A 27,256-nucleotide genomic window follows, 5' to 3' on the forward strand; every position below is an offset into this window, starting at 1 on the left:
AGAGACGAGTACTATTCACATGTGTGTGTATGTGCGTGTGCGTGCGTGATGATGAAAGTGTGACGGCAGAAGTTATGCCAACAAAGAAAAAGACAATAAACAGTTACAGTACATACAGTACATGCCTTATATACAATGGAAATGAAAAGTCTACAAAAAAGACTTTTTGTCCTGTCAAAAAAAAAAAAAAAAAAAAAATGAGACCAAGACAAATCATTTAAAAAAAAAAATGTCCCCATCATTAATGTGACCTTTGACCTGTATAAAAAGAAATCTTTTCAAGAAGGGAAGTAAAAACATACAACTGAGGTAAGTGTGGACACCCTCATATAATTGAGGATGTGGCCGTGTTCAGAATGAAAGAATCACATTGAAGAAATACAACATCTGAACTTTATTTGGGGTTCATTAGACACGCTCGAAATGGTGGCAGGTGTGTGCAGGCTCCCATTTAACGTGTTTGAATATGGTCTAGTCCCAAATAAAAGTACTAGTCCTCATAGTCCTGAGAGTAACTTCTAGTCCATGTATAAGGTACTAGTCCCTCGGGAATGTTCCAGTCCAGAGATATGGTTCTCGTACCAAGGGGCAGGTTCAAGTCCAGATAGAAGGTTCAAGTCCTGAGAGAAAATTGTATTCTCAAGGGAGGGTTTGAGTCCCAATGGTAGATTTTAGCTCTGAAAAAATGGACTAGGTCTTAGGGAAGGCACTAGTCCTAAGTTTATGGTCTAGAAGAGAAGAGAACGTTCTCATTACAAGACATTCTAGTCTGGGGAAAAAAAAAAGTTTCAGTCCTGAGAAAAGGTACTAGTCCAGGGAAAAACGTTTGTAGTTCTGAAAGAAGGTTCTAGTCCTGAGAGAAGGTTTTTAGTCCCAAGGGAAGGTCCTAGGTTTGAGAGGTTTTAGTGCTGACGTACTGGATATGTACTCGACCAAAGAAAAATGTTCGCGCTTGAGTCAATTTCTTACGCGCCTTTCTTGGTGCCGTGATTCTCCGTTGTAGATTTTTGATAAGCCCCCCACGCGTAGCCTGGAAATGTGTGGAAAAGTTTACGGGTGGCCCTCATTTCCGGATTGTGGAGTTTTCATGACACGTGAATTCCGCAGAGATCCATTCAATTTTAATGTGAAATTACAGTAACTTGCGTAGTGGATCTGGAAGTTATACTGATCTTCGCCAGTGACGTGTGCACGGCTCATCTGCAGGCTACTTTGAAGGGCTTTGCGTGTGTTTTTGCATTCAATTTTTGATGAATCCAATACAAGCGATTTAATCGGAATATTGTTCTCATAATTCATAACTGACATAATTTAGGAGACAATGCAAACTGAGTGGACCAGGTTGCCAAGCAACGCAATGCGGCCGTGGCGCATCAAATACAAAAAATAAAAAAAAGATAACTCATGGCCCATTTTTTCGCTGACTGTATTGTTTGTGATCGGCGCTTCAACTCCATCATGGGGAAATGCTCCTCACAGGTGAAGAAAAAAGTCGGCTGGCGATGATCCGTTTTTTTTAGCAATTAATATGACGTCGATATTCGGCCGTCATTGTAATGTTGAAGGGACACGTACAGCCGTTGAGAAGTCTCTAGTCCAAATAGGATGTTTGCATCAAAAGGCTTTGTGTTTTTCTAATGTTTTTATGATTTTTTTTTATATAACATATTTCATCTGTCTACCATAACCAGATCCCGAGGTGCAAAAGTGTTGTGTTTTTTTTTTATGAATTAAGACCACTAACATTTACATTGAAATTATTTTTGATATTGAGTCAGCAAGTGAACTAATAACAATGGAGACAGACTAGCAGAATATTTAGCGCCAACCTTTCCAAGCTACACAAAAAAAAAAATGTTCAATTTGGCGACGTGATTGGTTGCATGTTCTGGAAAGACTCGTGCGGGGTAGCACCTGTGTTGGGGTTACACAGAGTTAAATGTGTGTGTGTGCGTGTGTGTGTTTGGGGGCATAGGCAAGCCTCGCTTTTAAGGGCATATTTGTCCTCGCCCCTTAATCAGGCGAATGAAAGCTCGGCATTCTCCGCTGAGCTGGGAATTCAGGGATGGCATATTTACCAAACACACCCACACTCCTGTGTGTGTGTGTGTGTTAACGTCAAGGTGTGTAAAAGTCCACCTGTGTGATGTGCACCAGTGAAATGTGCTCTCCCCCTCCTCCCCCCTCCCTTTCACGAGAAGCAAAGTGCACGTCGACACACACGGGGAATGTTGGCCTGCATGAGTCGACTGAACACGACATCTAGTACAAATGACATGCCTATTACCTCCGCCAAGGCCACAAGTGTTGCTTTTAATCATGGTTAGCAAACAGAAAAAACACTTAACCAATTGCCACTAAACTTAAAATACCATGACCTTTTTTGGCAATGTTCAGGAAAAAATGTATATACAGTGGTAGCTTGACATATGAGTATAATTCGTTCCGTGACCAAGCTCATAACACGAATTACTTGTATATCAAAGCAAATTTCGTGCGGGGTGCGGGCTGGCTGGCTTGCTAGCTAGCTAGCTAGCTAGCTAGCTTGCTTGGAGAGGGCGGCGCAGCGGAGTAACTCGTGTGCGCATGCCTCAAAACAACTCAAAATTAGCATTAATAATGGTTTTATACGATTATGCCAATTTTGTAATCGTGGAGTGTAATAATCGAAATCGTAATTGAATTTCCATTCCAAGTTTTTCACACCTGAATTTGGGGATCCTCTGCCATTCTTTCTTGCAGATCCTCTCCAGTTCTGTCAGGTTGGATGGTGAACGTTGGTGGACAGCCATTTTTAGGTCTCTCCAGAGATGCTCAATCGGATTTAGTTCAGGGCTCTGGCTGGACCGGTCAGAAATTGTCACAGAGTTGTTCTGAAGCCACTCTTTTGTTATTGTAGTTGTGTGGTTTGGGTCATTGTCCTGTTGAAACGTGAACCTCAGGCCCAGTCTGAGGTCCTGAGCACTCTGGAAGAGGTTTTCCTCCAGGATAGCACTGTACTTGGCCGCATTCATGTTTCCTTCAATTGCAACCAGTAGTCCTGTCACTGTAGCTGAAAAACACCTCCACAACATGATGCTCCCACCACCATGTTTCACTATATGGATTGTATTGGGAAGATTATGAGCAGTGCATGGTTTTCTCCACGCATACAGCTTAGAATTAACACCAAAAAGTTCCATTTTGGTCTCATCAGACCACAGAATCTAATTTCTCATAGCCTATGCGGGCTTTCATGTGTGAGAGGAGAGGCTTCGTCTGTCAATCTGCCATAATGCCCCAACTGGTGGAGGGTTCCAGTGAAGAGTTTTGACTTGATCTTTGGGATCTTCTTTACCCCTCTCACCAAGGCTCTTCTTCCATGATTGCTCAGTTTGACTGGGCGGCCAGGTCTAGGAAGAGTTGTGACAAACTTTTAATTTGAGGATTATGGAGGCTATAGTGCTCTTTGGAAACTTGAGTGCTACAGAAATTCTTTTGTGACCATGGCCAGATCTGTGCCTTGCCACAATTCTGTTTCTGATCATCTTGGACAGTTCGTTTGACCTCATGATTCTCATTTGCTTTGACATGCACTGTGAGCTGTAAGGCCTTATTTAGACAGGAGTGTGCCTTTCTTAATCAAGTCCAATCAGTTTAATTAAACACAGCTGGACTCCAATAAAGAGGCTAAACCATCTCAAGGAGGGTCAGAAGAAATGGGCAACGTGTGAGTTAAATATCAAGGTTGCTGCAAAGGGTCTGAACACTTATGACCATATAATATTTCAGTTTTTATTTTTTCATAAATTTGCAAAAATTCCTAGATTTCATTTTTTTCCTGTCAAGATGGGATGCTGCTCATTGCATCATTCGGACAAAACAAAACAAACAAAAAGGATCTGCTGGCCTCCAAATGTCCCCCAGACCAGACTTTCATGTCCATACCTCCACTGAGTGCTAAAACCCCGCCGAGTGAGCGCATCCTTTAGTGAGTGGCCGAGAAAAGCTCAAGTCGACACATAACATCGGGGCAAAACAAAAACAAGAGACAAAAGGCTCGTTAGGAGCGGAGGTGTGAACGGCTTCTTTCCTCACGCTCTGTCGAGGGGTTGAACGCGTCTTTCTTCAGGGGAGGGGATTGTGACACGTGGGACTATAGGAACCAAATGAACATTCTCTTAGCAATGTATTTGTCTCAAATGTTAAAAATGAAACAATACCATTATCGTACAGTATGGCAGCACTGTTGTTGTTTTCTCTTATGACGAATCCCGAGCAAAATGATAACATTTATTACGCTAAAAGTGGAGTCATATGACCCGCATATTTCCTTGTATACTTAAATCATCTTTCCCCATTGAAATAAATGGAAACTGGCCATCTTAAATAATCTTAAAGTCTACTTAACACTGTAAAATTTTGTTTTATATTAATTTTGCATTATTTCATATTTTTCTTTTCTAAAGTGTAATTTTATTTACTGTATCCAATTTGTTATTGTGTGTTGAGTGTAATCATGTAATAATTGTTGTATTTCAACTGTACAATTTTGTATGTTAATTGTTTGTGGACCCGAGGAAGAATAGCTTGGTGCTAAGTCACCAGTTAATGGATATCCTTAATCAAATCAAATCAAATCAAATCAAATCAAATCATTAACCCATTAAGGCATAACCGCGTTTCTACCACTAAAGCCAATTCTCGGTCTCTTAGCCAATGAAATGCATCAGAATGTACATGTGACGGTGTCGTGGCCCCTCGGAGGATGTCGCGGAACTTTTTTTGAGCATAATGGCGGACGCAGACGATTGCAGGAGCTCTGAAATAAGTAATGACAGTGATGTAGACGACGCACTTTTGGACTTTGAACCTGTGGAACCAGTCAAACGTGATATATGGTTAAGATATCGATACAATGACAATGACGATATCGACGTCTTTGTAAAAGAATAGAGGATGGTAATTACCACTCGATTTTTTAAAATTAAAAATAGCGGTTTACAACCACAGCCATATTGATGCTCGAATTGTTAGCGATTGTGTTTTCCATTATACAGTATGTTAGCATTAGCGTGAGCGCATGACAATACACTTCAGCTGCGAGCGGCATTAAACACAAGTCAAAGCAATAACAATTCTGAAAATTTCTGCAATATTTGTGCCATTTCTTTGAATTTGAAGTAAACTACAGAACAAAACCGAACCAATTGGGGATTGTTTGAAAGGAAAACATTAAAAACCAAAAAGCTTTGACTAGTTAGCTGTTGTGTAAATGTCTCCTTTACAGCTGTGCATTCCTCTGAAGCTGTTTATCTTTCATTGTAGTCGTTGCCCAACGGTACAATTAAATGCATACACAGCTACTGTTTGTCAAAGAGTGTGGAGGACGTTTATAGATGCATTTTTTAAGATGATAAGAATCTTTGCAGTGACAAATACAAGGTTGTAAATCACAAGAAAGGGAGTAACCGAATAACAGGTGTGAAGAGGAAACTGTTTGTCTCCCCGTGTGGGTGGTTGCACTCAATTGTGTGTCTGAGTGTGTGTGTGTGTGTCATTATAAAGGTGTTATTGTCATTTTTTAAGAAAACCTCCGGTTATGGTGCAGCTCAAACAAAAACACTTTAAAACTGGAAAAAAAATTACTTCAAAAAGAATGGCAATGCTGTTTTTAAAAAAAATATATATATACACCTGTATACTGTACATTAGTTTTTATCAGGTTAGCATCCATGGATCTTTACTTGGTTGTGTCTGCTGACTTTGATCTGATCAGACTGTGTGAAATGAATCCTGTAGGTGTTTTCCCAAACCACAAACACAAAACAACAGGAGCTAAGCGCCATCACACCTTTCCTTTGGGGGTTGTTGCTGACAACGCGCTTATTACACTATCAAATGTCACCTCGGTTTGGAGAGAGAGGAGCCTGTGGCCATTTTTTGGGGAGTTTAGAGACAAAGTTAGCACTGAGAATTAGGAAAGCAGATGTTGTTGCAAGTAGGGGGGAAGACAAGTGAGTTTACCAAGCCCCCAAGCACTGTTCTGAGAAAAAATTCCTCGCCCATGTGTTGCAAAAAAAAAAAACGAAGGAAAAAATTAGCCCGCGACACCAGCTTCATCACTTGATCGGAACTTTGAGTGCAGACACAACTTTCATAACATTATGGTCAGTCGCCCCCCGCCAAAAACGTCAGAAATGGTAAGTCAGTGACAGTTAGTGACGATTCCATTGACGGGTAAAAAGCCACTTCTGTCAGTCCGTCTATTTTCAAAGGTGTCTCGTCAATCGTCAGCAAAATGGGCGTCCGTCAGTGACGGACTGATGAAGCGGTCCGTCAGTCTGACGGAATGCCCACCTCCGCTGATTAGAATACATCTGAATGACCGAACAGAATGAAAATGTTCCATATAAACACCCCCATCAGAATAGAAAGGCAGAATCCAAATAAAATTTCATTCGGATTCACAGGGGTGGTATATTCCTCTCGCTAATCCGAACAAGCATCATGTGAACAGTTCAATCAGAATAGCCTCGCTTCGCCCGGTCTGCGCCTGCTCTGTCTTGAAGTAAATGTATACTGACGTCGTCATATATGCACTTTAAAACGCTGTCGTCTCCCATCTGGGATGGGAGAACTTGCTTGCTTGCTAAAGTACTTGAAACTTGTTTTTATCATAAATCACATGATGTTTACATCGATCTGCATGTGTCACATGGCTGTAATACGGCTGCTCTGATTAACGCAACGCCGCATGTAAATGGCAGATCGGAAAAGATCACGTCACATGTAAACAGGTGACCAGAGATCTTCATTTGGAATGATTTCAATCAGGATGACAAAAAAAGTCTCCATGTAAACCTGGCTAATGTGATCTAAGGCAGCTGCTATGTCAAAAATAATACATAGACAGATGAGACTTTCATCAGTGGTGGCTTGTTTTTGAACGTCCGTGGGGCTTCATTGGAGAAGCTGCAAGTGACGGCAAAGCACCCATTCCACGGTTGAGACACCAGGGCAGAGACCCCTATGTCAAACACAACACTCAATAGCAGGGGGGCGGGAAGATTGGTTTCTTGCCGCATACCTCCTCCAGGTGTACGGCCGCTTTGGCCTTCTTCATGCAGGATATGGGAAGGACCCCACTGATAACCTCTGTTTAGCTTGACTTACTGCAGACGTCCTGAACCTGACTTATGTCCAAAGAAGGAGGTTGAAGGGAAATATTTTCAAAATTAACCCATGTGAATGCAGGTTCTGGTAAAGCTATGCCGGCCATCCACATAGTAAGCTTAAAAAAAAGAAACTACTATGCTTATGTTAACTTGTTAACCAAAGTGCTAACAATGGGCTACTGGCGCTAAGCTACACCGTTTGTAGTTTGGTCTGGCTTGACTTTTTATGAGTACATGTCTCCGGGAAGCCTAGAAAACAATGAAGCATCATCCAGTCGGATTTAGTAGTTAGCAATTCTGTGAAGGGAAGTCACGTGGAACGCGAGGAGACCAGTCCATCGCACAATGAAGCATTTGTGCAACGTTTAGTCGCAGTCAGGCACCGGATCATGAGGGCACCTCGCGACATTGTAGAGACATGTTCCCAAGTGAGAGATTCAGTCCCGAGAGAAGGTACTAGTTCTGAGAGAAGCTACTAGTCCTTACAGAAGCTAATAGTTAGAAAGAGAAAGTGTAAGTCGTGAGATAAAGTTTTCATCTTTTTCTGCTTTTACTACTGATTCTAAAGTGGAACTGATGAAAACAAACTCACCTCAGCTCCAGAGTACTTTTCCGTACAAGTCACCAGGTCATCCAGAGACACATTTCGGGCCACGGGCATGTTCACAAACTGGAGGCGAAATATTTCCCGTCGAGTCGGAGCATCCGGGAGAGGAACGTAGACGATTCGGTCGAGGCGACCTGGTCGCATCAGAGCCTGCGGGATGGATGGAAAAAGCACATGAGGAATAAATCTATACCTATCATAGAATTCTTTGAAAATTCAAAGACACAAGCACATTTTGGTTTGGCGCTGACATTTCAGGGTCATTTAGGCTTTCAAGATGAATTTGTCGAAAATAATTTGTCCAGCTTCACCAAATTTGGACCATTTACTGTATGCTATACAGACTAGTGACACAAATGACAAAAATGTTGTCTTTGCCATTGCACGTGAGCGGAATATGGCACAAAACACAAACCTCAGTACAAGTCTGACATTTAAGTTTCAAGTTCCCATTTTAGAGTCGTTTTGGCCATTTCCAGAGCCATCTTCAAATGCTGACTGGTGCTAAATCTCACAATCCGAATAAAAAGCAGTGCATGTGCTCCAGTTAGTGCTGCTATTTTGGTTAGCAATGGCATTTAAATGGACTACGCAGTTAGATATTTTCGGCGTGTGAACAAAAAGTGTGTCTGGAAAGCAATAATTACTGTTCCTACATGTTTTGTTTATGTCTTTGTGGGAGGATTTCTTATTCAGTGGAGAGTGTTTAGTACAATAGGAAATGTATATTCTGTTTTGGAATGAACAATGAACCACACTCTTGAGATGGAGTGAACATGGTTGTCCACTATAATAACTGCGCATTCTAGAGTTTTGAATAATCAGCCCTTATCTACTGTATGAGTGTAGTGGCCACTATATCCAGACTAAAGAATGAACTGCACTCCTGAACTAACGTGAACTAGCTAGTCCACTTGAGCGGCCGCCAAGTTGGCGTTACCCGACCGATGCCCCACTTCCTATAGATCACTTCTGCGTGACCCCAAAACAGTTACTAAGTAGCCGAAAGCCACGGCTGTCTCCCTTGTCAGACATCGTTAAGTGGCAGGCGCCCTCCAATGCAGACAAGCAAACGGACAGACAAGTGCGCCAGTCTCCGAGAGCTCCACTCAACCATGCACAGCAAAGCCTCGGCTTAAAAATAACACATTTTAAAAAGAACATTGTAAAAATCCCAACAAGTTATAATACCTTAATATTTCTAAGGAAAAAAATGCTTAAAGCAAGTGGAATGCTATTTCAAAAAAATAGCCTGATGAGAAGAAGTATCTCAGCAGATAAGGACGAGCATAGTTTGCCTTGATTTGAGATTAAATCTTGGTTATATTTTATTTTTTGTAGTGTGACAAGTACGCCGCCTCCTGATCCGCAAACTGTCTAGATGGTGAAATGTGTTTGTCAAACATCTTGAACTCGATGCGGAATCCACGGGAAAATCGGCATCAATTGGCGCTGACAGTTTCATTGTTGTTCTTATACGATGGAGCCCCTCACCGTGGCCCAGACGGGCCGGCCCACCGCGGCGCTCCACTCCGCAAAACAGGAGAGGCAAGACATAGGTAGCGTCAGGAGTGATCAGCCAGGGCAGCCCAGGGTTTTTTTTTTTCTCTAGCTGACATTCTTCATCGCCACACACAGTGTTTGTACGGTAACAACTCAAGCCCATCGTCGACAGCAAGTCGGCATGTTATCGTATTCGGTGGGAAAAAAACTGTTATTATGCATCCTTAATATGAACCCTTTTAAGTTTGACTCCAAATCCCCAAACGTTCTAAAAGACCAATCTGACCTAAAACATCAGGCTTGGTTGTGCTCCTTGAAATTCCCCCTGCGTGTAAAGCATGCAGGACGCAATCGCCAGCCTTTTGTCTACGATTTCCTCATTCCCCCTCTGGATAAGCAATTTCCATTTCACAGGGCGTGATGGACACTTTTGCAGCCTTTTATCTACTGTTTTTCCTGTGTTTGCACGCGGAACACGAGAGGTTGGAACATAAGCAGTTCGCCTCAGGGAACCGCAGCGTGGCCCGGCGTTGACAAAAGGAGCAGCCGATCACCAGGGGAAATCTTGTTTTTCAGGTCTTGGGATTCTTCCACTCCTGGCTGTGGTTATCAGAGACCATCCACAACAGTACAGAAAATAGAACGGATAATTGTGGATTGAACACCGTTGTTGATCGAGAGCTGGACAAGAACCTGACTATGGCAATTCTAAAACATTACGGTGAGGTGTAAAACTCTGCCATGGCCGAACAATAATTCAGGTTGTTGAGATTTAGTTCTCCCTTTCATCTTAGCAACTTGTGAGGTGAGTGTTGACATCCACCAATCCCAAACAATCAACACAAGTTCCAATTAGCATGATGAAAGGGGACTTATGTTGACAATTGACTTCTTAACTGCTTGCACGAATAGTTGGGTCACTGGAATACTTGCCCACCCAGGCTATTTATGAAAACATGTCTGTAAGTGACCTGTTCTGAATTGTTCCTTTTTTAATTTACATAATAACAACACCTGTACGCTGTTCTCTGCCCATGATTTGATAGCGAGGCTGAGGGAAGATCCACCACATTAAATTGACGGAAGCGCTATGATGCCAAAGCTAGAAGGTAAGCAGAACTGCACTAAGTTTGACTGGATACACAGTTTCACATGATCGTCACGTACTCAACTGCCCCAAGCTGAGATTCAAACCCAGAAATTCAGAACTCTGAACTGTGAGGCAAGACGTGCTAACCACAAACAATATTCGCAGCACAACAGGCTGGCCAAACACAACCTCTTTGTGAAGGGCAACAACAAGCCCACTAAGTCTAATTTGTCACGGCTCTTCCCGCACATTAGCGACCATTGCCGGTGCCTTTGTGTGCGGTAGGTGAGGTCGGGGGCAGTTCAGGATGGTGACCAGCCGGGAGCACTTCCTGAGTCGCGCTCCCTGGCATGACTGTCAGCGCAAACCCGCTAACCTCGTGCTGGCAGATGCTCCCAGATGGAGCGAGAAACAATTGCACAAGTCATTGACAGGACTTTGCTCATGAGACAAATTTACTCATTCACTGCCATTGACCTATTTATTTGTCTTTTCACATTCCAGCGCGTTCAATCCCGGGAATTTATTTATATTTTTTCGAATGTTAGGCTAAAAGAGGGTCTGAAAATGTCTGGCTGTCAATAAGTTAATGAGCTGTGGCATGAAAACATTTTTTAATATCAGTAGAGCAATACATTACTAACTAAACAACGCTGTTATAATGTATTCATTTGTTTACGGAAGGTCAGCCCGATAACACCGCTCTCGCCCTCTCAGCGCACAGCTAATGTCTACAACGCATCTAAAAAAAATTCAAACATGAGCTGTAATGGCATTTTGCATTTTCATATTTGCCTCATACAAAGAAATTGAAAAGTTGATTTGGCAAATGTGGTTGACAGCAAGATGAAAATGGTGAAAGGGTGGGAGCATTTCAGATCGTGAAAGTCGGCCGAAGTTTGCAGTCGGAATCGCTAACGGACGCACCGGATTAGAGCCGAAATGGGCAAGACGAGATCGGTCTAACAAAAAACGAGTTACATTTTTTTTTTTCCCGTACAAAAATTGATATACGGGATATACAATTTGAAATGATCAAAAAACTTATAAAATACGGGAAAAACGTACAAGTTGACAGGTATGCTAGTATAACATTACCCCTCCAGAGGGCTTGGTCTTTGTTAATTCTATGACTACCATCAAGTTGTGGCTTGTTTATTACAATGGTCACAAATGCAGTACATACTAACCATTATGCAAAGTTATTTCTCAGGATATACTGTATAGAAAAAAAAAAATCATGGCTGAAATTGCTCAAACAGGTTGAACACGAACAAAAACAATTGCGATATGTTTAACAACACGTCAATTGGAAACGCGGCGTTGTTATATTATTATTATTATTATTATATTCTGGACAATTCAAGTCAATTTGGGCTGATTCATGACATAAAAAGTGTCATACAATTCTTAATCCTTAACTAATTCGAACAAAGTTGGGCTCATTTTTATCCGTGTCACAAATCTCAATTCAATGCTATCCTCTATTTTGATATATACGTGGCTTGATTTGATTTGTAACAAAACTACATCAGGTACTGGTTTGGCCAATGTGTAAATGTCTGGTGCTGCTCACAGTGGTCCAAGGAATGCTCAGGGACATTGTGTGAATGCTGAATCACATGAAAATTTTGTGAGACCATTGATGAGGGCCCCAGCGTACTAATTTTTCGAGTTACCAGCCATTTTTATTAGTTTTGTTTTGGATCACAAGCAAGATAATTACGCCACCTAAAAAAAAGGACAGTGACAGTTGCCAGTGCACTTTCAGCCATTTATTAAACAGGACAAACAGCCAAACACACAAATCCCAAAATGAAAACACTCACAAGGAGCATGGAGGAGTCACTAACACTAAACTAACAGTGTCTTAATTACTCTTGAAGTGGTATTTTTCATCAAAAACAAAAAAAACTGTAGTTTTTCGGCATCTGTAATGGATTCATGGCATTTCAATTCTTTTCAATGTCACAAGTTTGGTTATGGAACAAATTAAACTCGTCGTTTAAGATACTGCATGTCGATTGGGGAGTAGATAATGAGCCAAACTACAATACACTTCAAGCTTGGGAATTTTTCAAGTGGTGGTCCATCATTGAATAATATCAGCTGGACCTCGTCTGGTTCCCAATAGCAAACCATCCCGGAGAAGCTCTGGTAGAAGCTAACAGACGCCCGGGCTCCAAGGTTTCCGTGGCGCAGACCCTCAACTTCCAGACTGTTAAACTCATCTGACTACCCTGGAGGGAGGGAACAGCTTTCCAGCCTCCTCCCTTCACTTCCCTCCCCTCCCCTCCCTGCCTCCCACCCAACCATCCATCCAACACTTCCTTTTCTCAAGGATCTGAAAGGAGAGGCAGCAAGGGGGGACCACAGCAGACAAATACTTGTCAAGCAGATTTGTTTCATAACCTGAAATTTCTGACAACCGGGGTGGCCTGTGGGAGACACCCCGGTCAGATGGCAAATTCTCTGTTGTCCCGACGCGAGTCTGTGCAAAGGAATCCGTCCACCTTGTGGCACATCAGACATGAAAGGCATTACTAGATGCCAGCCATCAGTGAACAAAAACGCCTCCAGCTAGGAAATGTGCTTCACTATAATGGGGGAAGCATGAATATGCCGCCAGAGGAAACGCAAATCTGATTGGAATTTCGTCTTTAAAGGAGAATATGTTCCAAGCAGGCCCACTAGTTGAAACACAACATTCTGATAAATATTGCGTTTGTGGAATATGAGTTACCGGAGGCTTGAGCAGTTGTGATGTCATTTTCAGTCAACAGAAGTGACAAAATGGCCGCCCCCAGTGATGGCTAAAAAACGGGGGGATTAACTCTTATTCCACAAACGCAATATTTATCAGAATGCCTTGATTCAACATAGAACATATATATTCTTGAAAAAAATAGGTTTGGGTTGACTTCTGCTTTAAGTAATCACTATCAAGTTTTTAGCATTTCGTCTTCCAATTGGCCTATTTACAAACTACTTTCGCCGGTGTCTGGCAAAAAATATTAAGGCCATAACACTCAATAGAGTAACTTAACGTCTGGCGACAGTATTAATGTGCCTGCACCGGTCTGACGTATGAAAATTAAGATTGTTGCCAACTGGAATAGAGTTTAGCCTCACTAACTTTGGCGATTCCCATCGCTGCTAGTCCTAAAATGTTCATACCAGCAGGATCACGGAATTGGTGGCAAGTAACTTCAATAAACAGTATGTCTTGATTACTTGAAGGGTGGGGACAATGACATCATTGATAAATCGACTTTGACTCAACTTTTACTTCATTGTAGTTGACAACAAAAAATCTGTAGTGGATCCAACCCTGCCGTTCAATTTTGTAGCAATTTGGACAGAACTCAGAGTAAAAGGCTACATAGGCAGCTATCCTGTCACTGAACAAAATAGTAGCTCTGTACAGGCAGAGTTGCATTTGTAGGAATAGCCCATGTCACTGGAAAAGGGGTGTCAAACACTCACTTCACACAGCCTGTTTTGTTAAAAGCAATGTCACTCGTCAGTGACTATTTTTTACGGCATTTGATTCCCATGAGTTGCCTGGTCACCATCTGAAATGCCCTGCTTGCAATGAGTTGTGCGCAAAGAGACATAACGGTGGTCATTCCAGACATTCCAAATAATCCCACATGACAGATGACTTCCTGTCTAGGAAGACCCTCAAGACCGCCTAGCGCAACGTGGAATGCCGGGAATCTTCGGCTCACAATTGTTGCTGCCGAGGGACTTCTAACACTCCCTCAGCTAGAGTGCATGCGTTTACAAATAGACGCCCTCGCTATTTAAGTGTCTTCCTCCTCTATGGCGTAATCAAGATCCTAAGACCTGGGCCGAGGTATGCAAGTCATATCTGTATGATTCCTTCTGACATTGGGCCCCTTACAGGCATGACACAACCACCATGTGCACCTCGAAATAAGAATGCAAAAGTTGTCTATCTTTGAGAACAAACAAAAGTATTTTTTGTTGTTCTTCTTAAAAATGACTTCTTTCATGTCGGGTTGTCAAATCTAGGCGATGTGTCACAATCATATCAGAGCTTGATTCTAAGGTAGAGGCGTAATTTGTTTTGCATGCTACTCCCAATATGTAAAGCATGGACACACTTTTTTAAATTATACGACATGATTTATGGCAAAATATTTGGTGGACCCCAGTTTGAGCAATGCTTTAGAAAGCACTGTAACATGTTTACATCTGCTATCTTGCCCACAGAGACACAAGTGGACTTCCACGCCTGAAGGCATTTGCCATATGCGGTTTCCTAACCTGTCCGTCCACAATCCTCAGAGGCCTTGATGAGTCGCGGCGGCTGAGAGAAGGGCCACCCCAAATTGTCGCAACGGGAACTGACCAGTACTGTACAATTAACGACAACTGGAACCCTTGAAATAAAAAAATAAAAAAAGTGGCCATCCCTATAAAAGTCACCGGACCAGAAGACCAGGGGTGGGCAATTCCAGTCTTCGGGGGGCCGGTGTCCTGCCTGTTTTCAATCTCTCCCTGCTGCAACACACCTGATTGAAATGATCATATCAGCAAGGTCTGCAGAAGCTAAATAACGATCCTGATCATTTGAATCAGGTGGGTGGCATCAGGGTGACATACGTGACACAACATAAAAAGATGACATCATTTGGTGAGACTGTACTGCTGTGTCCGGCTAGCAACCAGCTAAACCTCTGCTATCCTGCACACCAGCAAACCCACATGTAGAGCAGCAGAAAAAAAGGGCGAGAAACAAAGCTGTGATTGAAATGACTTTGACAGGACAAGCTAATGATGCGTGTGTTGAACTCTCCCTGAGGCTCACCACCATTTGATCACATTCTACAAAATGGACGACTTGTACCGACACGCACCCATCTTCCGTTCACACCTCAAATGGCTTTTTAGCGGTCCTTCAAGGACCATACCAACTTAGGCAAAACATGATTAGAGTCACGATCATAAAAAAATCATAATGGAGGAATGAAATGATGAAAGTGCCAGAGAGCGCAGCGTGTTTGCAAGGTCCTACATTGTGAAAGCACCTGAGTGCGTGCGATGTGGGATGTGATTTTTCCGTCCCTGAGGGTGTTTTACATTGTTTAATGACACCACTTGGACTGACTGTAAAAGTAAACACACTACAAAAATAATTCAATTTTCGTACAAGAGATACTTGGTTTTAGAAGCATCACCGATGCTAATGCTAGCAGGCTATGTAAAATCCCACTGACAGGCTAATATAAAATTAGCATTGAGTTCCAGGAGTGATATTCCTTCAAATAACATATTTTCACACAAAAATGCTTAGCAACACATACAGACAGGTAATATAACAATACTCAAAGGTACAAAGTATATATTCTTCCTAATCTGTGAAAAAGCTCAATCGCAACTTTCTTCTTCTACTCTTCGTATCTTGTGTGTAACTCCATGCAAGCACAGCTCAAACTACCCTTAAAGTCTACCCAAACATATTTTTTTCAAGAATGGGTTGACTTCCACTTTAAGGTCAAATCACACACATTATTTACTGCTTTTTATTACTATTATTTTAATGTATTATTATTTGACTTTTTTACTCATTTATTTTCTGGTTGCTTTCCAAAGTTTTACAGTACTTTACAGAAGTAAACTTGGCCAACCATCTTTTGAGTAATACTAACGGCTAAAACTATTTTAAGCATACTTTTGTTAGTTTTTATGACGCAACCCACCCAGTTTCATAATTAGACCCATAGCAACGCGCTGCACTTTCCGTGTTGCGCACTGCCATTGTTGTCTTAAAATTGTCGCTCTTTGTCGCTCGCCAGGATCTCACTTGGGAAAAACGATGACTGTACTTTGTCGAATATACGAAATAAGAATGATTTTCTCATGCTTTATTTTTTGAATGATTTTTAATTACTTTACTTAGATTTCATTTCGCATTTTCTGAAATTACTTCACACTTGAGCTTCAAAGTTGAGTTTTGGTAGTTGAATAAATATTTTTGAAATCAATGAATAATCATGTTTACTAATCATGATTTCAATATCAATCAAATTAATCTGGATTATTTTATCCATAATAGCCCAGCCCTTGGTTTGATGTGTTGTTAAACTTTTAGACCACTATTGTTGTAATATATAGTAAGAGTCTACTAAAATAACAGTTGTGGCTTTTTTAATGCCCTTTAATTGTTGTGAATGTAAGGCAAGTCAAGGCAGCTTTATTCATAGAGCACATTTCATACACAAGGCAACTCAATATGCGTCACACAAGCAAAGACACAACACCTAAAAGGACTCACAAGTATAACAGCTAACAGAAGCAGAGCACAGACAACAAAAGTATCTTACCAAAATGACTAAAAGAACATACTTTGACAACATATAAACAAATTAAGTACACATTAGATTTTTTTAAAGGGGTGTAACCATCTGACACTTTTTTTTTTTACCTTTTATGGTGTGGGTGTGTGTGTGTGTGGGTGCGTGTGTATGCGTGTGCGTGAGAGACAGAGGGGTCACGCTCATGTGGACACTAGGTAAAAAGGGGCCGCAACAAAGGACGAGTGGTGCCTCCACTTGTTTATCCGCAATTAAGTCCCCGGATGTGTCAAAACAACTAAAGCAATAAAAACGGCTAGGGAAAAAGAAGGCAAGATTATTATTACAGGAGGGTGAAGAAAAGCAGAGGAAATGAGAGCGAGGCCATGTTGAAAAGTGGACTCTTTGGAGGCCATCATCATTAAAAAAAAAAAAAAAAAAAAAAGCAGAAGCAAAGTGTCTGCCATAAAACACATGTATGTTTGCTTTACAAAGAGCTGTTTCCTGAGAGCTGTCCGCAGTTCTCTGCTTGGCTTTCAAGGGAACTGGCCTTCAGTGTGAACGTCTACCGGTTCCTGTGGGCACCCTGCGCATTCCTGACTGGACTGGCGTGGAATCAACGCAAGGCTGTCTGGCCAACACTGCACAAAACGCGCATTCTCCATTAATTGAGTTCGAGCTAAACCGCAAACACCCAACGCAGGCTGGCCAATCACAGCACAGCAGGAAAGAGCAGGCTGGCCAATCACCGCTGCTAAATGGGCAGGCACACCTTGGTCGGCTCCATGGTAAGCAAATGGAATTGTATTGTATGTGAAATAAGGCTAGACTGTTGTTAGTCCAAGCATAGTTCATCTCACCAAATGCTAACATTATGCTAAACCTAAATGCTAAAGCTATGCTAACATCTTGTTAACATTCACACTACTACAGTATCAAGAGTTCTGTATTATTTGCTGCATTAATATAGCCGTTTTTCCCCCTAAAATGCATTATGTATTTATTCATTTAAAATCTTTTAAATGATTTGTTAATTAATTTTGGGGGGAAAGGATCAAAGAAAATATTTGTAAAATAAACTTTTACATAGAGAGCTCACATTTAAAAAATATTTTCAATGAAATTTGGTTAATTAACTATTTGTACATAATAAAACAATGCAAATTATTTTTAGCAACCATTTTTAGTAAGTACATTGGACTTTTTAGTATTGATTTGGTGAAGATAAAATGATCATACGATCCCGATGGTTCCCATCCTTATTCCGCAAATGTAGTGTATGTTAGTCGCAAGGGCAACTGATGAAGCATCACATAAAAATAAAAGAAAAATAAAGTACCTCTCTAATTGCTGTCTCTCTCTTGCGCACAGGCACATACTGACACGCACACACGCATACGCACACACACGCACCAACATAAACAGCAGTGCTGCTGAGTGACACAACTGACTCGGCCGGATCCGTTTCCACTTCCGTGAAATCTAAACATTGGTTTTTGTTTACCCTCATCCTGAGCTGGGACCAGGGCCCGGCTGGGTGTGAGTGTGTGTGTGTGTCAAGAGAAAGGAAAACAAGAGATAAAAGACAAATCAAGATTTTTGAACATCTTACTACCACATGGGACATTGTATGATCTGGATACGAGATGTGCTGCATTTTCGCCTCGTACTGCACCACAAAAAAGGCGGAGATACAAGACTTGGGATTTCAGAGTGGGAGGAGGGACAGGACACACAAAAAAAGAAAAATTCCCCACCCAGCATGTGAAAACCTGTGTCAGATTTCCTCATAGACAAGGTCACCCTCTCTCTGTGTCGCCTCAATGCCTCCACTGCGGTAACACAATCTGCTGCCGCAAAAAAAAAGACGTTTTTGTCGCAGCAAAGGATTTGAACCGTTCCCCCCGAATAGGCGTCCATTATTCCACTTTTGAGTTGCACGTGTTTGCATCAAAACCAGCTCAGTCGATGTTTGTCCGCGATAATCCCACTCAGTTGCCTCCCTCTCTCAATTTCTTCCTCTCCTTTCATAAAAAAAAAAAAAAGCCCAACAACCGTTTATAAGGTTGCAGCCTCTCATACACTGTTATGACAATTCCAGCATCATGTACAAAGTAAAAACAAAAGAAAACAAACAAACAAAAAGCTCTGTTATTAATGTTTTATCCCAATCCTATCCAATTCCTAAGCAGAATTCACGGCCATTTTGGTCAAAATGAATGCCGAGCAGCCTATCATACACTGCCATGATGATTGGAGCATCCTAAACAAGATCAAAGCTAGCATAGAACATATTCTTAGAAAAAAGAAAATGTTTAAGTGTGTACATGCGCTGGCTGACCTTGATTTATACGGCTTTTCTTGGCTTAGTTCCATCTTATTTCAGGACTAAAAGCTGCTACGCCTTATGGCCCTGTGACGTTCGCCATCCGTTTGTTCCTCACGTTAGAACTGAACTGGGCAAGAGAGCGTTTAGTTTTGCTGTCCCCACACCCAGGAACTCTTTTCACACTGAACTGAAGCCCTCAGAATTTATTAGGGTGTATTCACACCAGAAAAGTCCTTTGGTCACTTGTTTGGTCGGAACCAAAAGCGGACTTGGTGCGGTTCATATTCACACTGTACTTTTTGAAAATGAAGTCATGTCATGTCATTTTCCAAACCGCTTATCCTATACAGGGTCGTGGGGAGTTGCTGGAGCCTATCCCAGCCGTCAACGGGCGAAGGCAGACTACACCCCGGACTGGTCGCCAGCCAGTCGCAGGGCACACATAGACACTGTCACTGAGCGGGAATCGATCGCACGCTGCCCGCACACAACTCGGGCGTGTGTACCACTACACTATCAGCGGACCTTGAAAATGAAGTATATTCCATAAACAAATCTACGCGTGTGACGATCAGTTATCCCATTGGACAGAAATGACGAGGGCGCAAACCCGGAAATGGAGGAAAATATGTAATTCCTACAGTACGTGCTGCATTCTTGATCTGCATATTTGTGCTGTTATTAGAGCTGCAAAATAATTTGGAGCGTCAAGAGCAGCTCGGTCAATGCAGGTTTTGCAACGCTATGTTTCTCATTTTTGGAACGGTGTCGGCAAATGCGTGCAGTAACCCGCAGGAGCATGTGCTCTGCTTGCCCTGACCTACAACATGCTGGCAGCGGTTGGACTAAAAAAGACCAAGGATCAGGTATGATCAACATTCACTATGGGCAAGTATTTCCCACGATACCGGGCTACGGTGGCTTGATAGCCCCAAAAGTCGCGTGTATCCTGTAGTTGGTGCGGATGGGTACTGCACTGTCTTCAGACCTGAAGCGAAATGCACCGAGACCACCTCAAAAAGTGGGTCTCGAGCCAGTTGTTTGATCTGCACCAGGATTTGTGTGTGTGTGTATTCAGACTTGGTTAAAAGGTCTGGACCAGAGTGTGAAATTAAGCCTGGTTCATTAACTCATTCACTTCCAGACATTTTCAGACTCCCTTTTACCCGAACATTTGAAAATAAATAAATAAATTCTAAAAAATTAAACAAGTTCCTGGGATTGACTGTGAAAAGTAAATTCGTCAATGGCAGTGAATGAGTTAATAGTGGACCAAACAATGCAGGTGTGAATGACAGTACACTTGGAGTCTTTGGATCCATGCTGATTGATAAACAGCTTGAGACCACTGAATACTGCCTGTGTTTATTATTTTTTATTGATGCTGAAAGGTTTCTGCGTTTTATTACAAGACACTGTACACGCGCCCAAAATTTTATTCTTTGTATATTTTCACTTTTCAATGTTTTTTTCACGATACGTGCCGCCGACCTCTTTGCCAGGTCACCCTTGTGAAAGAGATGCTCATGTCAATGGGTTTTATCTGGTTAAATAAAGGCTATATATTGCCAGGAATTGTGAAACGTACAAAGTATGTATTTTCGATTCAAAGGCATCGTCATGATCCCCAAGAAGACAGACAGTGAACATGGAGTAGTCGGGGGGGGACAAGGCGAGACGGGGACGAAGCAAAAAGAACACGGCACAAAGGAGCGCGTAATGAAGACAGGAAACGGGAGAAGAGCGGAGGACTCGGGAGACTTTCAGACAAGAGGTCGCTTTTCCACATTGCCGATGAGCGAGGCAGACACCCGAGCCGTCTGAATGGGAATCAGATCATCTGTTAACACAAGGCATGGCCCGGATCCTGCCTGCAGACTGACATGGACACTTCCGCTTACAGTCCCATGTGATGGTGGCGCTAAACTGTTGCCGTGGTGACCAGCTGTTCCTACCAAGGGCAACAGGTGGGGCTGCACAAAAGTGTAAAGCTTTAACACCGCCTGTCCAAGTCGGATTATTCAAGCGTTGCTGTTCCGTGTGAAAGGTACCAACAGGGATAAGGAAACCTGGCAGTTTCCCTGATTTTCACGTGTTACTTTTCTGAGGTTAAGCAAAACATGGCTACCTATTCAAAAAGTGTCATTAACTCATTCACTGCCAGACATTTTCAGACCCTCTTTTACCCTAACGTTTGAAAAAATTTGAAAAAAAAATATAAATAAATTCCTGGGATTCAATTCCTGCATCACGGACAAAATCACAGAATTCCTCCTTGTGTTTCAGATAAGCACAACATTAATCCCCTGCAGATTTTGGATCCATTTCGCATCAAAATCAATCCCAAGGAGCCTATCATGGACTTCTGTTAGAATTCCAGCATAACAAAAGATGACACAGCACTCCTGTTCATGTTTCAGTCAAGGCCTACCTAATTCCCAAACAGATTTTTGTAAAATTTCAGTCCAAATCAACCCCAAGAAGCTTGCACTGTAGTTACAAATCCAACAACCCAAATGACGTCACAGTATTCATATTCATCTTTCAGACAAGCCCTGCCTTATTCCCATGCAGATTCTTGCACATTTTCACTTATAGTCAGCCTATCACACACTGTCGTGAAAATTCTTCTACCACGTACGACATCAAACAAATCTTAGTCATGCCTTAGCAAAGGCCTACCTGATTACCATGCAGATTTTCTCAGATTGTGGATCAAAATCAATCCTGATATTAACAGTCTACCATACCCTGTCAATGTTCTGTAATGGATTGAGGCAAAAAATGCCTTCAGCTTGGCAGGTCTGCATGATCAAATCCAAACATGCTCACAGCCTGAAAGACTGAAACCCATCAGCCAAATCCAACAGTCTACCTAGTAGATGATACACAGCTAGATGTAAACAGTAGATTTTTATCAATGTCCCCAAATGACAAACAGTTCTATTGACGTGGGTTGTCACCTGTCTGAAACAAATTAATAACTGAATGAACCACGATTTTATTCAACTAAACCAAAACAAAACTGAAAGAGTTGAGTTGAGACCCCCTCAAAAGAGCATCAAACAGCTCCAGCTCTTTCAGAATGCTGCAGCTTGGGTTCTGACCAGAACAAAACAATTCTGAATATATTCTAGTCCCTAGAGACTTTACCCTGGCTCCCAGTCATCTGTAGAATAGATTTTAAAATTCTGCTACTGGACTAAAATCATTGAATGGTTTAGGTGCTGATTAATTTAAAAAGATTCTAAAGGAAAATAAACCCAGTCGGGATCTGAGGTCCGCAAGACTCCGATCAATTAGTGGAGCTAAGGGATCAACGCAAACATGGTGAAGCAGCATTTAGCTGTTGTGCTGCACAAAAATAGAATAAGCTGTCAAAAGAAGTGAAGTCAGGCCCAAGTGTAAATGCGTTTTTCAGGCTTTTACAGGCAACTATATTCTCCAAAACCATGTTCTTGCACTGTACGTTCTTATTGTAATTTTAATAGGCTACTTTTTATTTGTTCATTTTCCTTTTAAATGTCTTTAACTGTTTTGTTTGTAAATGCTTTTAAATATACTTTTAATTTTGTGAAGCACACTGAGTTGTGTGAAATGCGCTGTATAAATGAAGCTGCCTTGCCTTATTTTTTCCACAGATCCACGAATTTTACAACCAATTGCTCATTTACACGCTTTACAGTGAAATACATATATATTTGTAATGGCTTCAAGAACTTGTGATATTTCCTTGGAGGTGAACAAAAGGTTGTAGCTCTAAATCAAAAGCTGCTTGTCCTTTCCACACTCGCTCCGGCCTCCTCTTGTATTATTAAGTATCCATCCGGGGGGGGGGGGGGGGGGGGAGTGCACCACAAGCCCCAAATTTCCCCTTTCCTCTGGAGGGGAAGCCATTTTATTGTGTTCCGCAGGGGGAGATAATTACGTGAATGAAAGGCTTTTCTCAAAAGCTGCAGTAATTACTAGATGCACGGCAAGAGGCTGGCGAAGAAAAAGAAGGAGGAGGATGAGGAGGAGGAAGAGGGGAGTTACTGAAAGAAAACATGACAGGCAGGTATTAAAAGTCAACGGGTGAGGCAGGAAGGAAGCGGCAAGCGGGATGTGTTGTAACAGAGAGAATGTTCAGCTGGAGTTTTGGGCCTGAAGGTGTGGCCTCACGGACACCAATCACACATCTGCTCCTGAGCTATCCTTTTGTTGATTTATACTCCGACCTCTTTTTCTCTTTTTTTTTTTTTTTTTTTCCTTGCAGGGAACGTCCCCCACAGTATTCGCAGAGCTGAATAATTCTTTCAGACAGCGCAAATTACACGCCGCGCTTCCTGGCCGCTGGCTTGAGGAATGCCTCGCCGCCTTGATGGAGGGATGGGGGGGAACCCAAGTGATCCGTAAGAATCAGTACCAATTTTTTACCTCAAAGGCAGGCTCGGGTAAAGACACATGCACGGGCCACCGGAGTAATGAGATAATGTTGAGCATTAGCATACTGGGAAAAAAAATGCTATGTAAGGTTGGATGTCAAATCACGTTTATTCATTAAAGTTAAATGAAATGTCAGTCATCTGTTCCCCTCCAAAGAACATGAACAAAAATAGCGGTGTATTTGCTCAAATTCATAATGTCTGCGGGAATTAAACTCGCTAGTCACTTTTTTGAAAACCAGTCGCTAGAGTGGTTGGAAAAGTCGATAAACGTAGGGCCCATATGATGAAAACGTGCTTTTGGAAAGCAGCTCCTGTCCTCTTGCTCCTCACAACAGTTATCAAGGATGGATGAATATGGAATTTAATTACACTGGATTTGGTTAAGTTAATTTCTCTTAATCATGAATAATTAAGTTGAAACAGTAAAAAAAAAAAGGTCAGTAATTCCCATAACGATTAAGGGTTTGAAGAAATGTTTGAAGATAACTGCTGAAAAACACGCAAAGGCTGATGACCATGTAGTTCTGAATAGTGGTGATATAGAGCAGTGGACATCAATCACCGGGCCGCGGGCCAATTTGGACTGGGCCGAAGCAGGCCGCACGGATGAAAGACAAAAAAAAAAAAAACCTACAATACTTCCGGTTTATTTATTATCCGAGGCTTAAAAATATTTTCTTTTGAAAAGTGACCGGATTCTCTCCATTACATCCATCTATGACTGACTCCATTGCATAAGGCTAATATTACATGCAAAGACTAGCAAAATGAGCTAAATAAGCAAACGTGTTCGGAAAGTTGCTTTGCTATGGGGAAAAGACCCAGTAAGAATTCAACGTAAGAACCTATGCCCAAAAAGAAAAAGAAAGGTGTATTTCACAGACAATACCAGAATACCTACTTGAAATATAGATTCATGGCGACAAGTGATTCCCATGCATGAAGGAAGCCCGCTTTACACAAGATGCGGAGTTAGCTAGCTATGGCAGCAGCCCGAAAATGCATCTTTTCAGGATGGCACAATTTACAGAACAGCTCTCATTATTTAAATTGCTGACCGGGTGGGATGCGCATCTTCCATATATGCCACTAGAGGCTTTACGTGTATATATTTAAACGGCTCAAATATGAAGAGATGTGTAGGCATATGGACACTGCTAGACAAAGTAGCATCCATTTTTCGGGTCAGAAAAGTGATATTTGATCGACCGTTGACAGTTGAGTAGGACATGGTTTCAGCCAATAGAGTATTTTTTTGTAGTTAACAAAAAAAAAAAAAAATCAGCTTTTCAATATAGGAACATAACACACAAACAAACACTGCCAGTGCATAGAGATATTCACCTAAAGTAAATAACGTAATACGTACAGTCATCATTTTTTTAGCCTCGCTCACATACTTGATTTTGAAAAAAAAACATTGAATTCATAGCTTTGGAGGCAGAGCAACCCAAAAAAACATGGACAGAAACTCCGAATAGGTAAGCCGGAGCTGAGATGCAAACACTGAACCTCAGAACTGTGACGTGGACGTGCTAACCACTATACCACCGTTCTGCCAGGGCGGTATATAAGGGCCTAAAGTGAGATGTCAAAGTGGCAGTGAAGAGTTTAAACGAACAGTTGTCAGTCGCAGCGTTAACGAGCATGTCCGTCTATCAAATGATCTTTTTACAGGCCATCAGGTATCATTTACACACTTTCCCTCCCTGGTAGATCCTGACCTTGGAGAAAGGACCCTTCAGATGGCCAAAGAGGCCCCCCCTGCCGTTACACGGCCAAGCTTGTCAAAGGCTCGCCTGTTAAAGGTCCGTGTGGGGAAAAAAAAAAAAAAGGTGTGCTCTTAGCTTGTTATGTGACACGCTGGGGAGACGGGCTACAGGAAGGTGAGGGGAGGAGAAGGGTGGGCACGCGGGGGCAACAATGGCTCCTCTCATGTCGGGAGGGCCCATCCGTTAAGTGTGTTTTCCTGCAATTTGAGAAAGTGGAATCTGGTCAAATTGGTGTCCTCTTGAGTTCCGAATGCCTGTAGTTATGTGAGCGGAAGGGGGTGGGCGCTTTAAGTGGGGGTGTGTACTGAGGGGAGGGGGCCACCGGGTGCTGTCTAATCGATGCTTTGGGCCAGGACTGCATGTTTCCACGGTGGCGCTCACAACTTGCTTCACGAATGATTTCCCACCTCATTAGTGCGCTGTGAGAGATCATTCGGTGCGCCACTGTTAGACAGCAAATTGACGGTAGGTTATTCATACATAACGACTGGTTGGTCTCACAACTCTTGAAGGAATGTACAGTAATGCTTCTGGTAGCCGAGGTCAAGGAAACAGAGAAACCTTGATTGGGAGTTTTAGTAAAATTCTCTCTGATCACTCTAATCTAAGTCGGAAATCGCAGTCTGCATTAAAGTTCTTGTTGCCTGACAGGTGTCAAGCGAACCCTTTTTTTTGTTTTTTTTAGACTAAAAAAAATCAAGACTCTTAAAATCAAGACTAAGAAAGGGCTTTTGATGGCAAAATTCATTCACTCTACAAACTGTGTCATACTCTGTTTATACTTTACATACTCTCTTTGAGTGTGAGGTGCCTAAACTTGTCCGACTTCCAACGCGTAGGCATTTCTCACCCTCATAATGGACGTGACAAGGATTCATCCACTAATCCTTATCTTCTACTCAAAAACTGTGCTGACCTCAAATCCAAAGCAATGCACCATCTAAAGCGGGGTTCTAAAACTCAACGTATGTGGGAGCTGCTGCAGATAAGAGTCTGGGTGTGTCTGGGTTTGTATTCCACAAAAAAGGGGTAAAAGTATTTAAAAAAAAAAAAAAGTACAACTAATGCAGTACTCTCAAGCTTTATCAAAAACAGTTCACATCATTAATTAACGGTTCTTCAGAACTGGAACAGGATTAGTGACCCGGTCCTCCGACAGTCCAGTTAAGTAATGACATCGAATTTCTTGAGAACTTTGTTTGAACATTCAAGACATGTTGGGGTCTCCGTGTGCTCAACAACAAGAAGAAGAAAATATTCCGTTATGTTTTTCTTGAAGTTGGCTGTTCTTGTCACCAACTTTTCTCTTCACGGCAGAGTTTGAAAAGACATGACTTCGAATGGGTGACTGGGTCTTTTTCTTCCATTTGGTGTCACTTATTTTTCGCAGAAAGCTGCAAAGGTCTGAGCTATGAAGCCTATAAGTGATTTAAAAAAAAAAAAAGCCAAGACAACAAAACTGCAAAAACAAACTCAGATGTCTAGTAGGGTGCGCAAAATTTCGGCCTATGCTTTCGGGCTATGCCTTCCCCATTATAAAACGTACTTGACGTATAAATACGTCATTGACAGTAAACGGTTGGATTCCAGCTGACTAATAGCAACGCCCACTGCAATATGTTAAGCCAAGGCACATATTTTCCAAACATATTATAGCATACCACGAAAAACGTCAAGACGACGACAATGCTGATCTTGCGTGACTGGCAACAAGTATTTACATAGATTACTGAAGCTTTTGCCATCTAGTGGAAGAGCATTTAATTGTTCTGCACGTCACTATACAATGCTGACTTAGGTAAATGAACAAAAATACATTGTCGTGAATACATCAGAATTTCAAGACCAATGAAGTGAATTTTTCATCCATGTTATGATCTGCAGAGTAATGTGGTGGTAAAAAACAAAACAAAACAAAACTGTATAAGTGCACTTTGCTGTCTTGTCACATGGGGCAAGATAATGTTCAGTCAAACAAAGCTGACCCAACCAAAAGTAATAAAAGACACTATGTAACATAATAACGCCATAAAATAATACGCTGAGAA

At 41.9% G+C, this 27,256-nt stretch overlaps 1 protein-coding gene across 2 annotated transcripts in view; it reads right to left on the reverse strand.

Moving 5' to 3' along the window:
• afg2a (AAA ATPase AFG2A) overlaps window positions 1-27,256 on the reverse strand; it is a 119,039-nt gene that overhangs the window by 8,475 nt on the left and 83,308 nt on the right. The window contains exons 16-17 of one of the 2 annotated variants that reach the window (XM_086024175.1): window positions 7,750-7,914; window positions 2,928-3,392 (exon numbers count right to left, since the gene is read on the reverse strand). In XM_086024175.1, the coding sequence (XP_085880301.1) occupies window positions 3,234-3,392; window positions 7,750-7,914 (324 nt within the window). In that variant the 3' untranslated portion in view covers window positions 2,928-3,233. Of the gene's footprint in view, window positions 1-2,927; window positions 3,393-7,749; window positions 7,915-27,256 lie in introns of those variants that run through there. The other variant, XM_086024174.1, reaches the window with a different exon arrangement.

The sequence above is a fragment of the Filicampus tigris genome, chromosome 2 (genome assembly GCF_054856515.1).
Source record: "Filicampus tigris isolate MCC_2025a chromosome 2, RoL_Ftig_1.0, whole genome shotgun sequence".
NCBI classification, from domain to species: Eukaryota; Metazoa; Chordata; class Actinopteri; order Syngnathiformes; family Syngnathidae; genus Filicampus; species Filicampus tigris.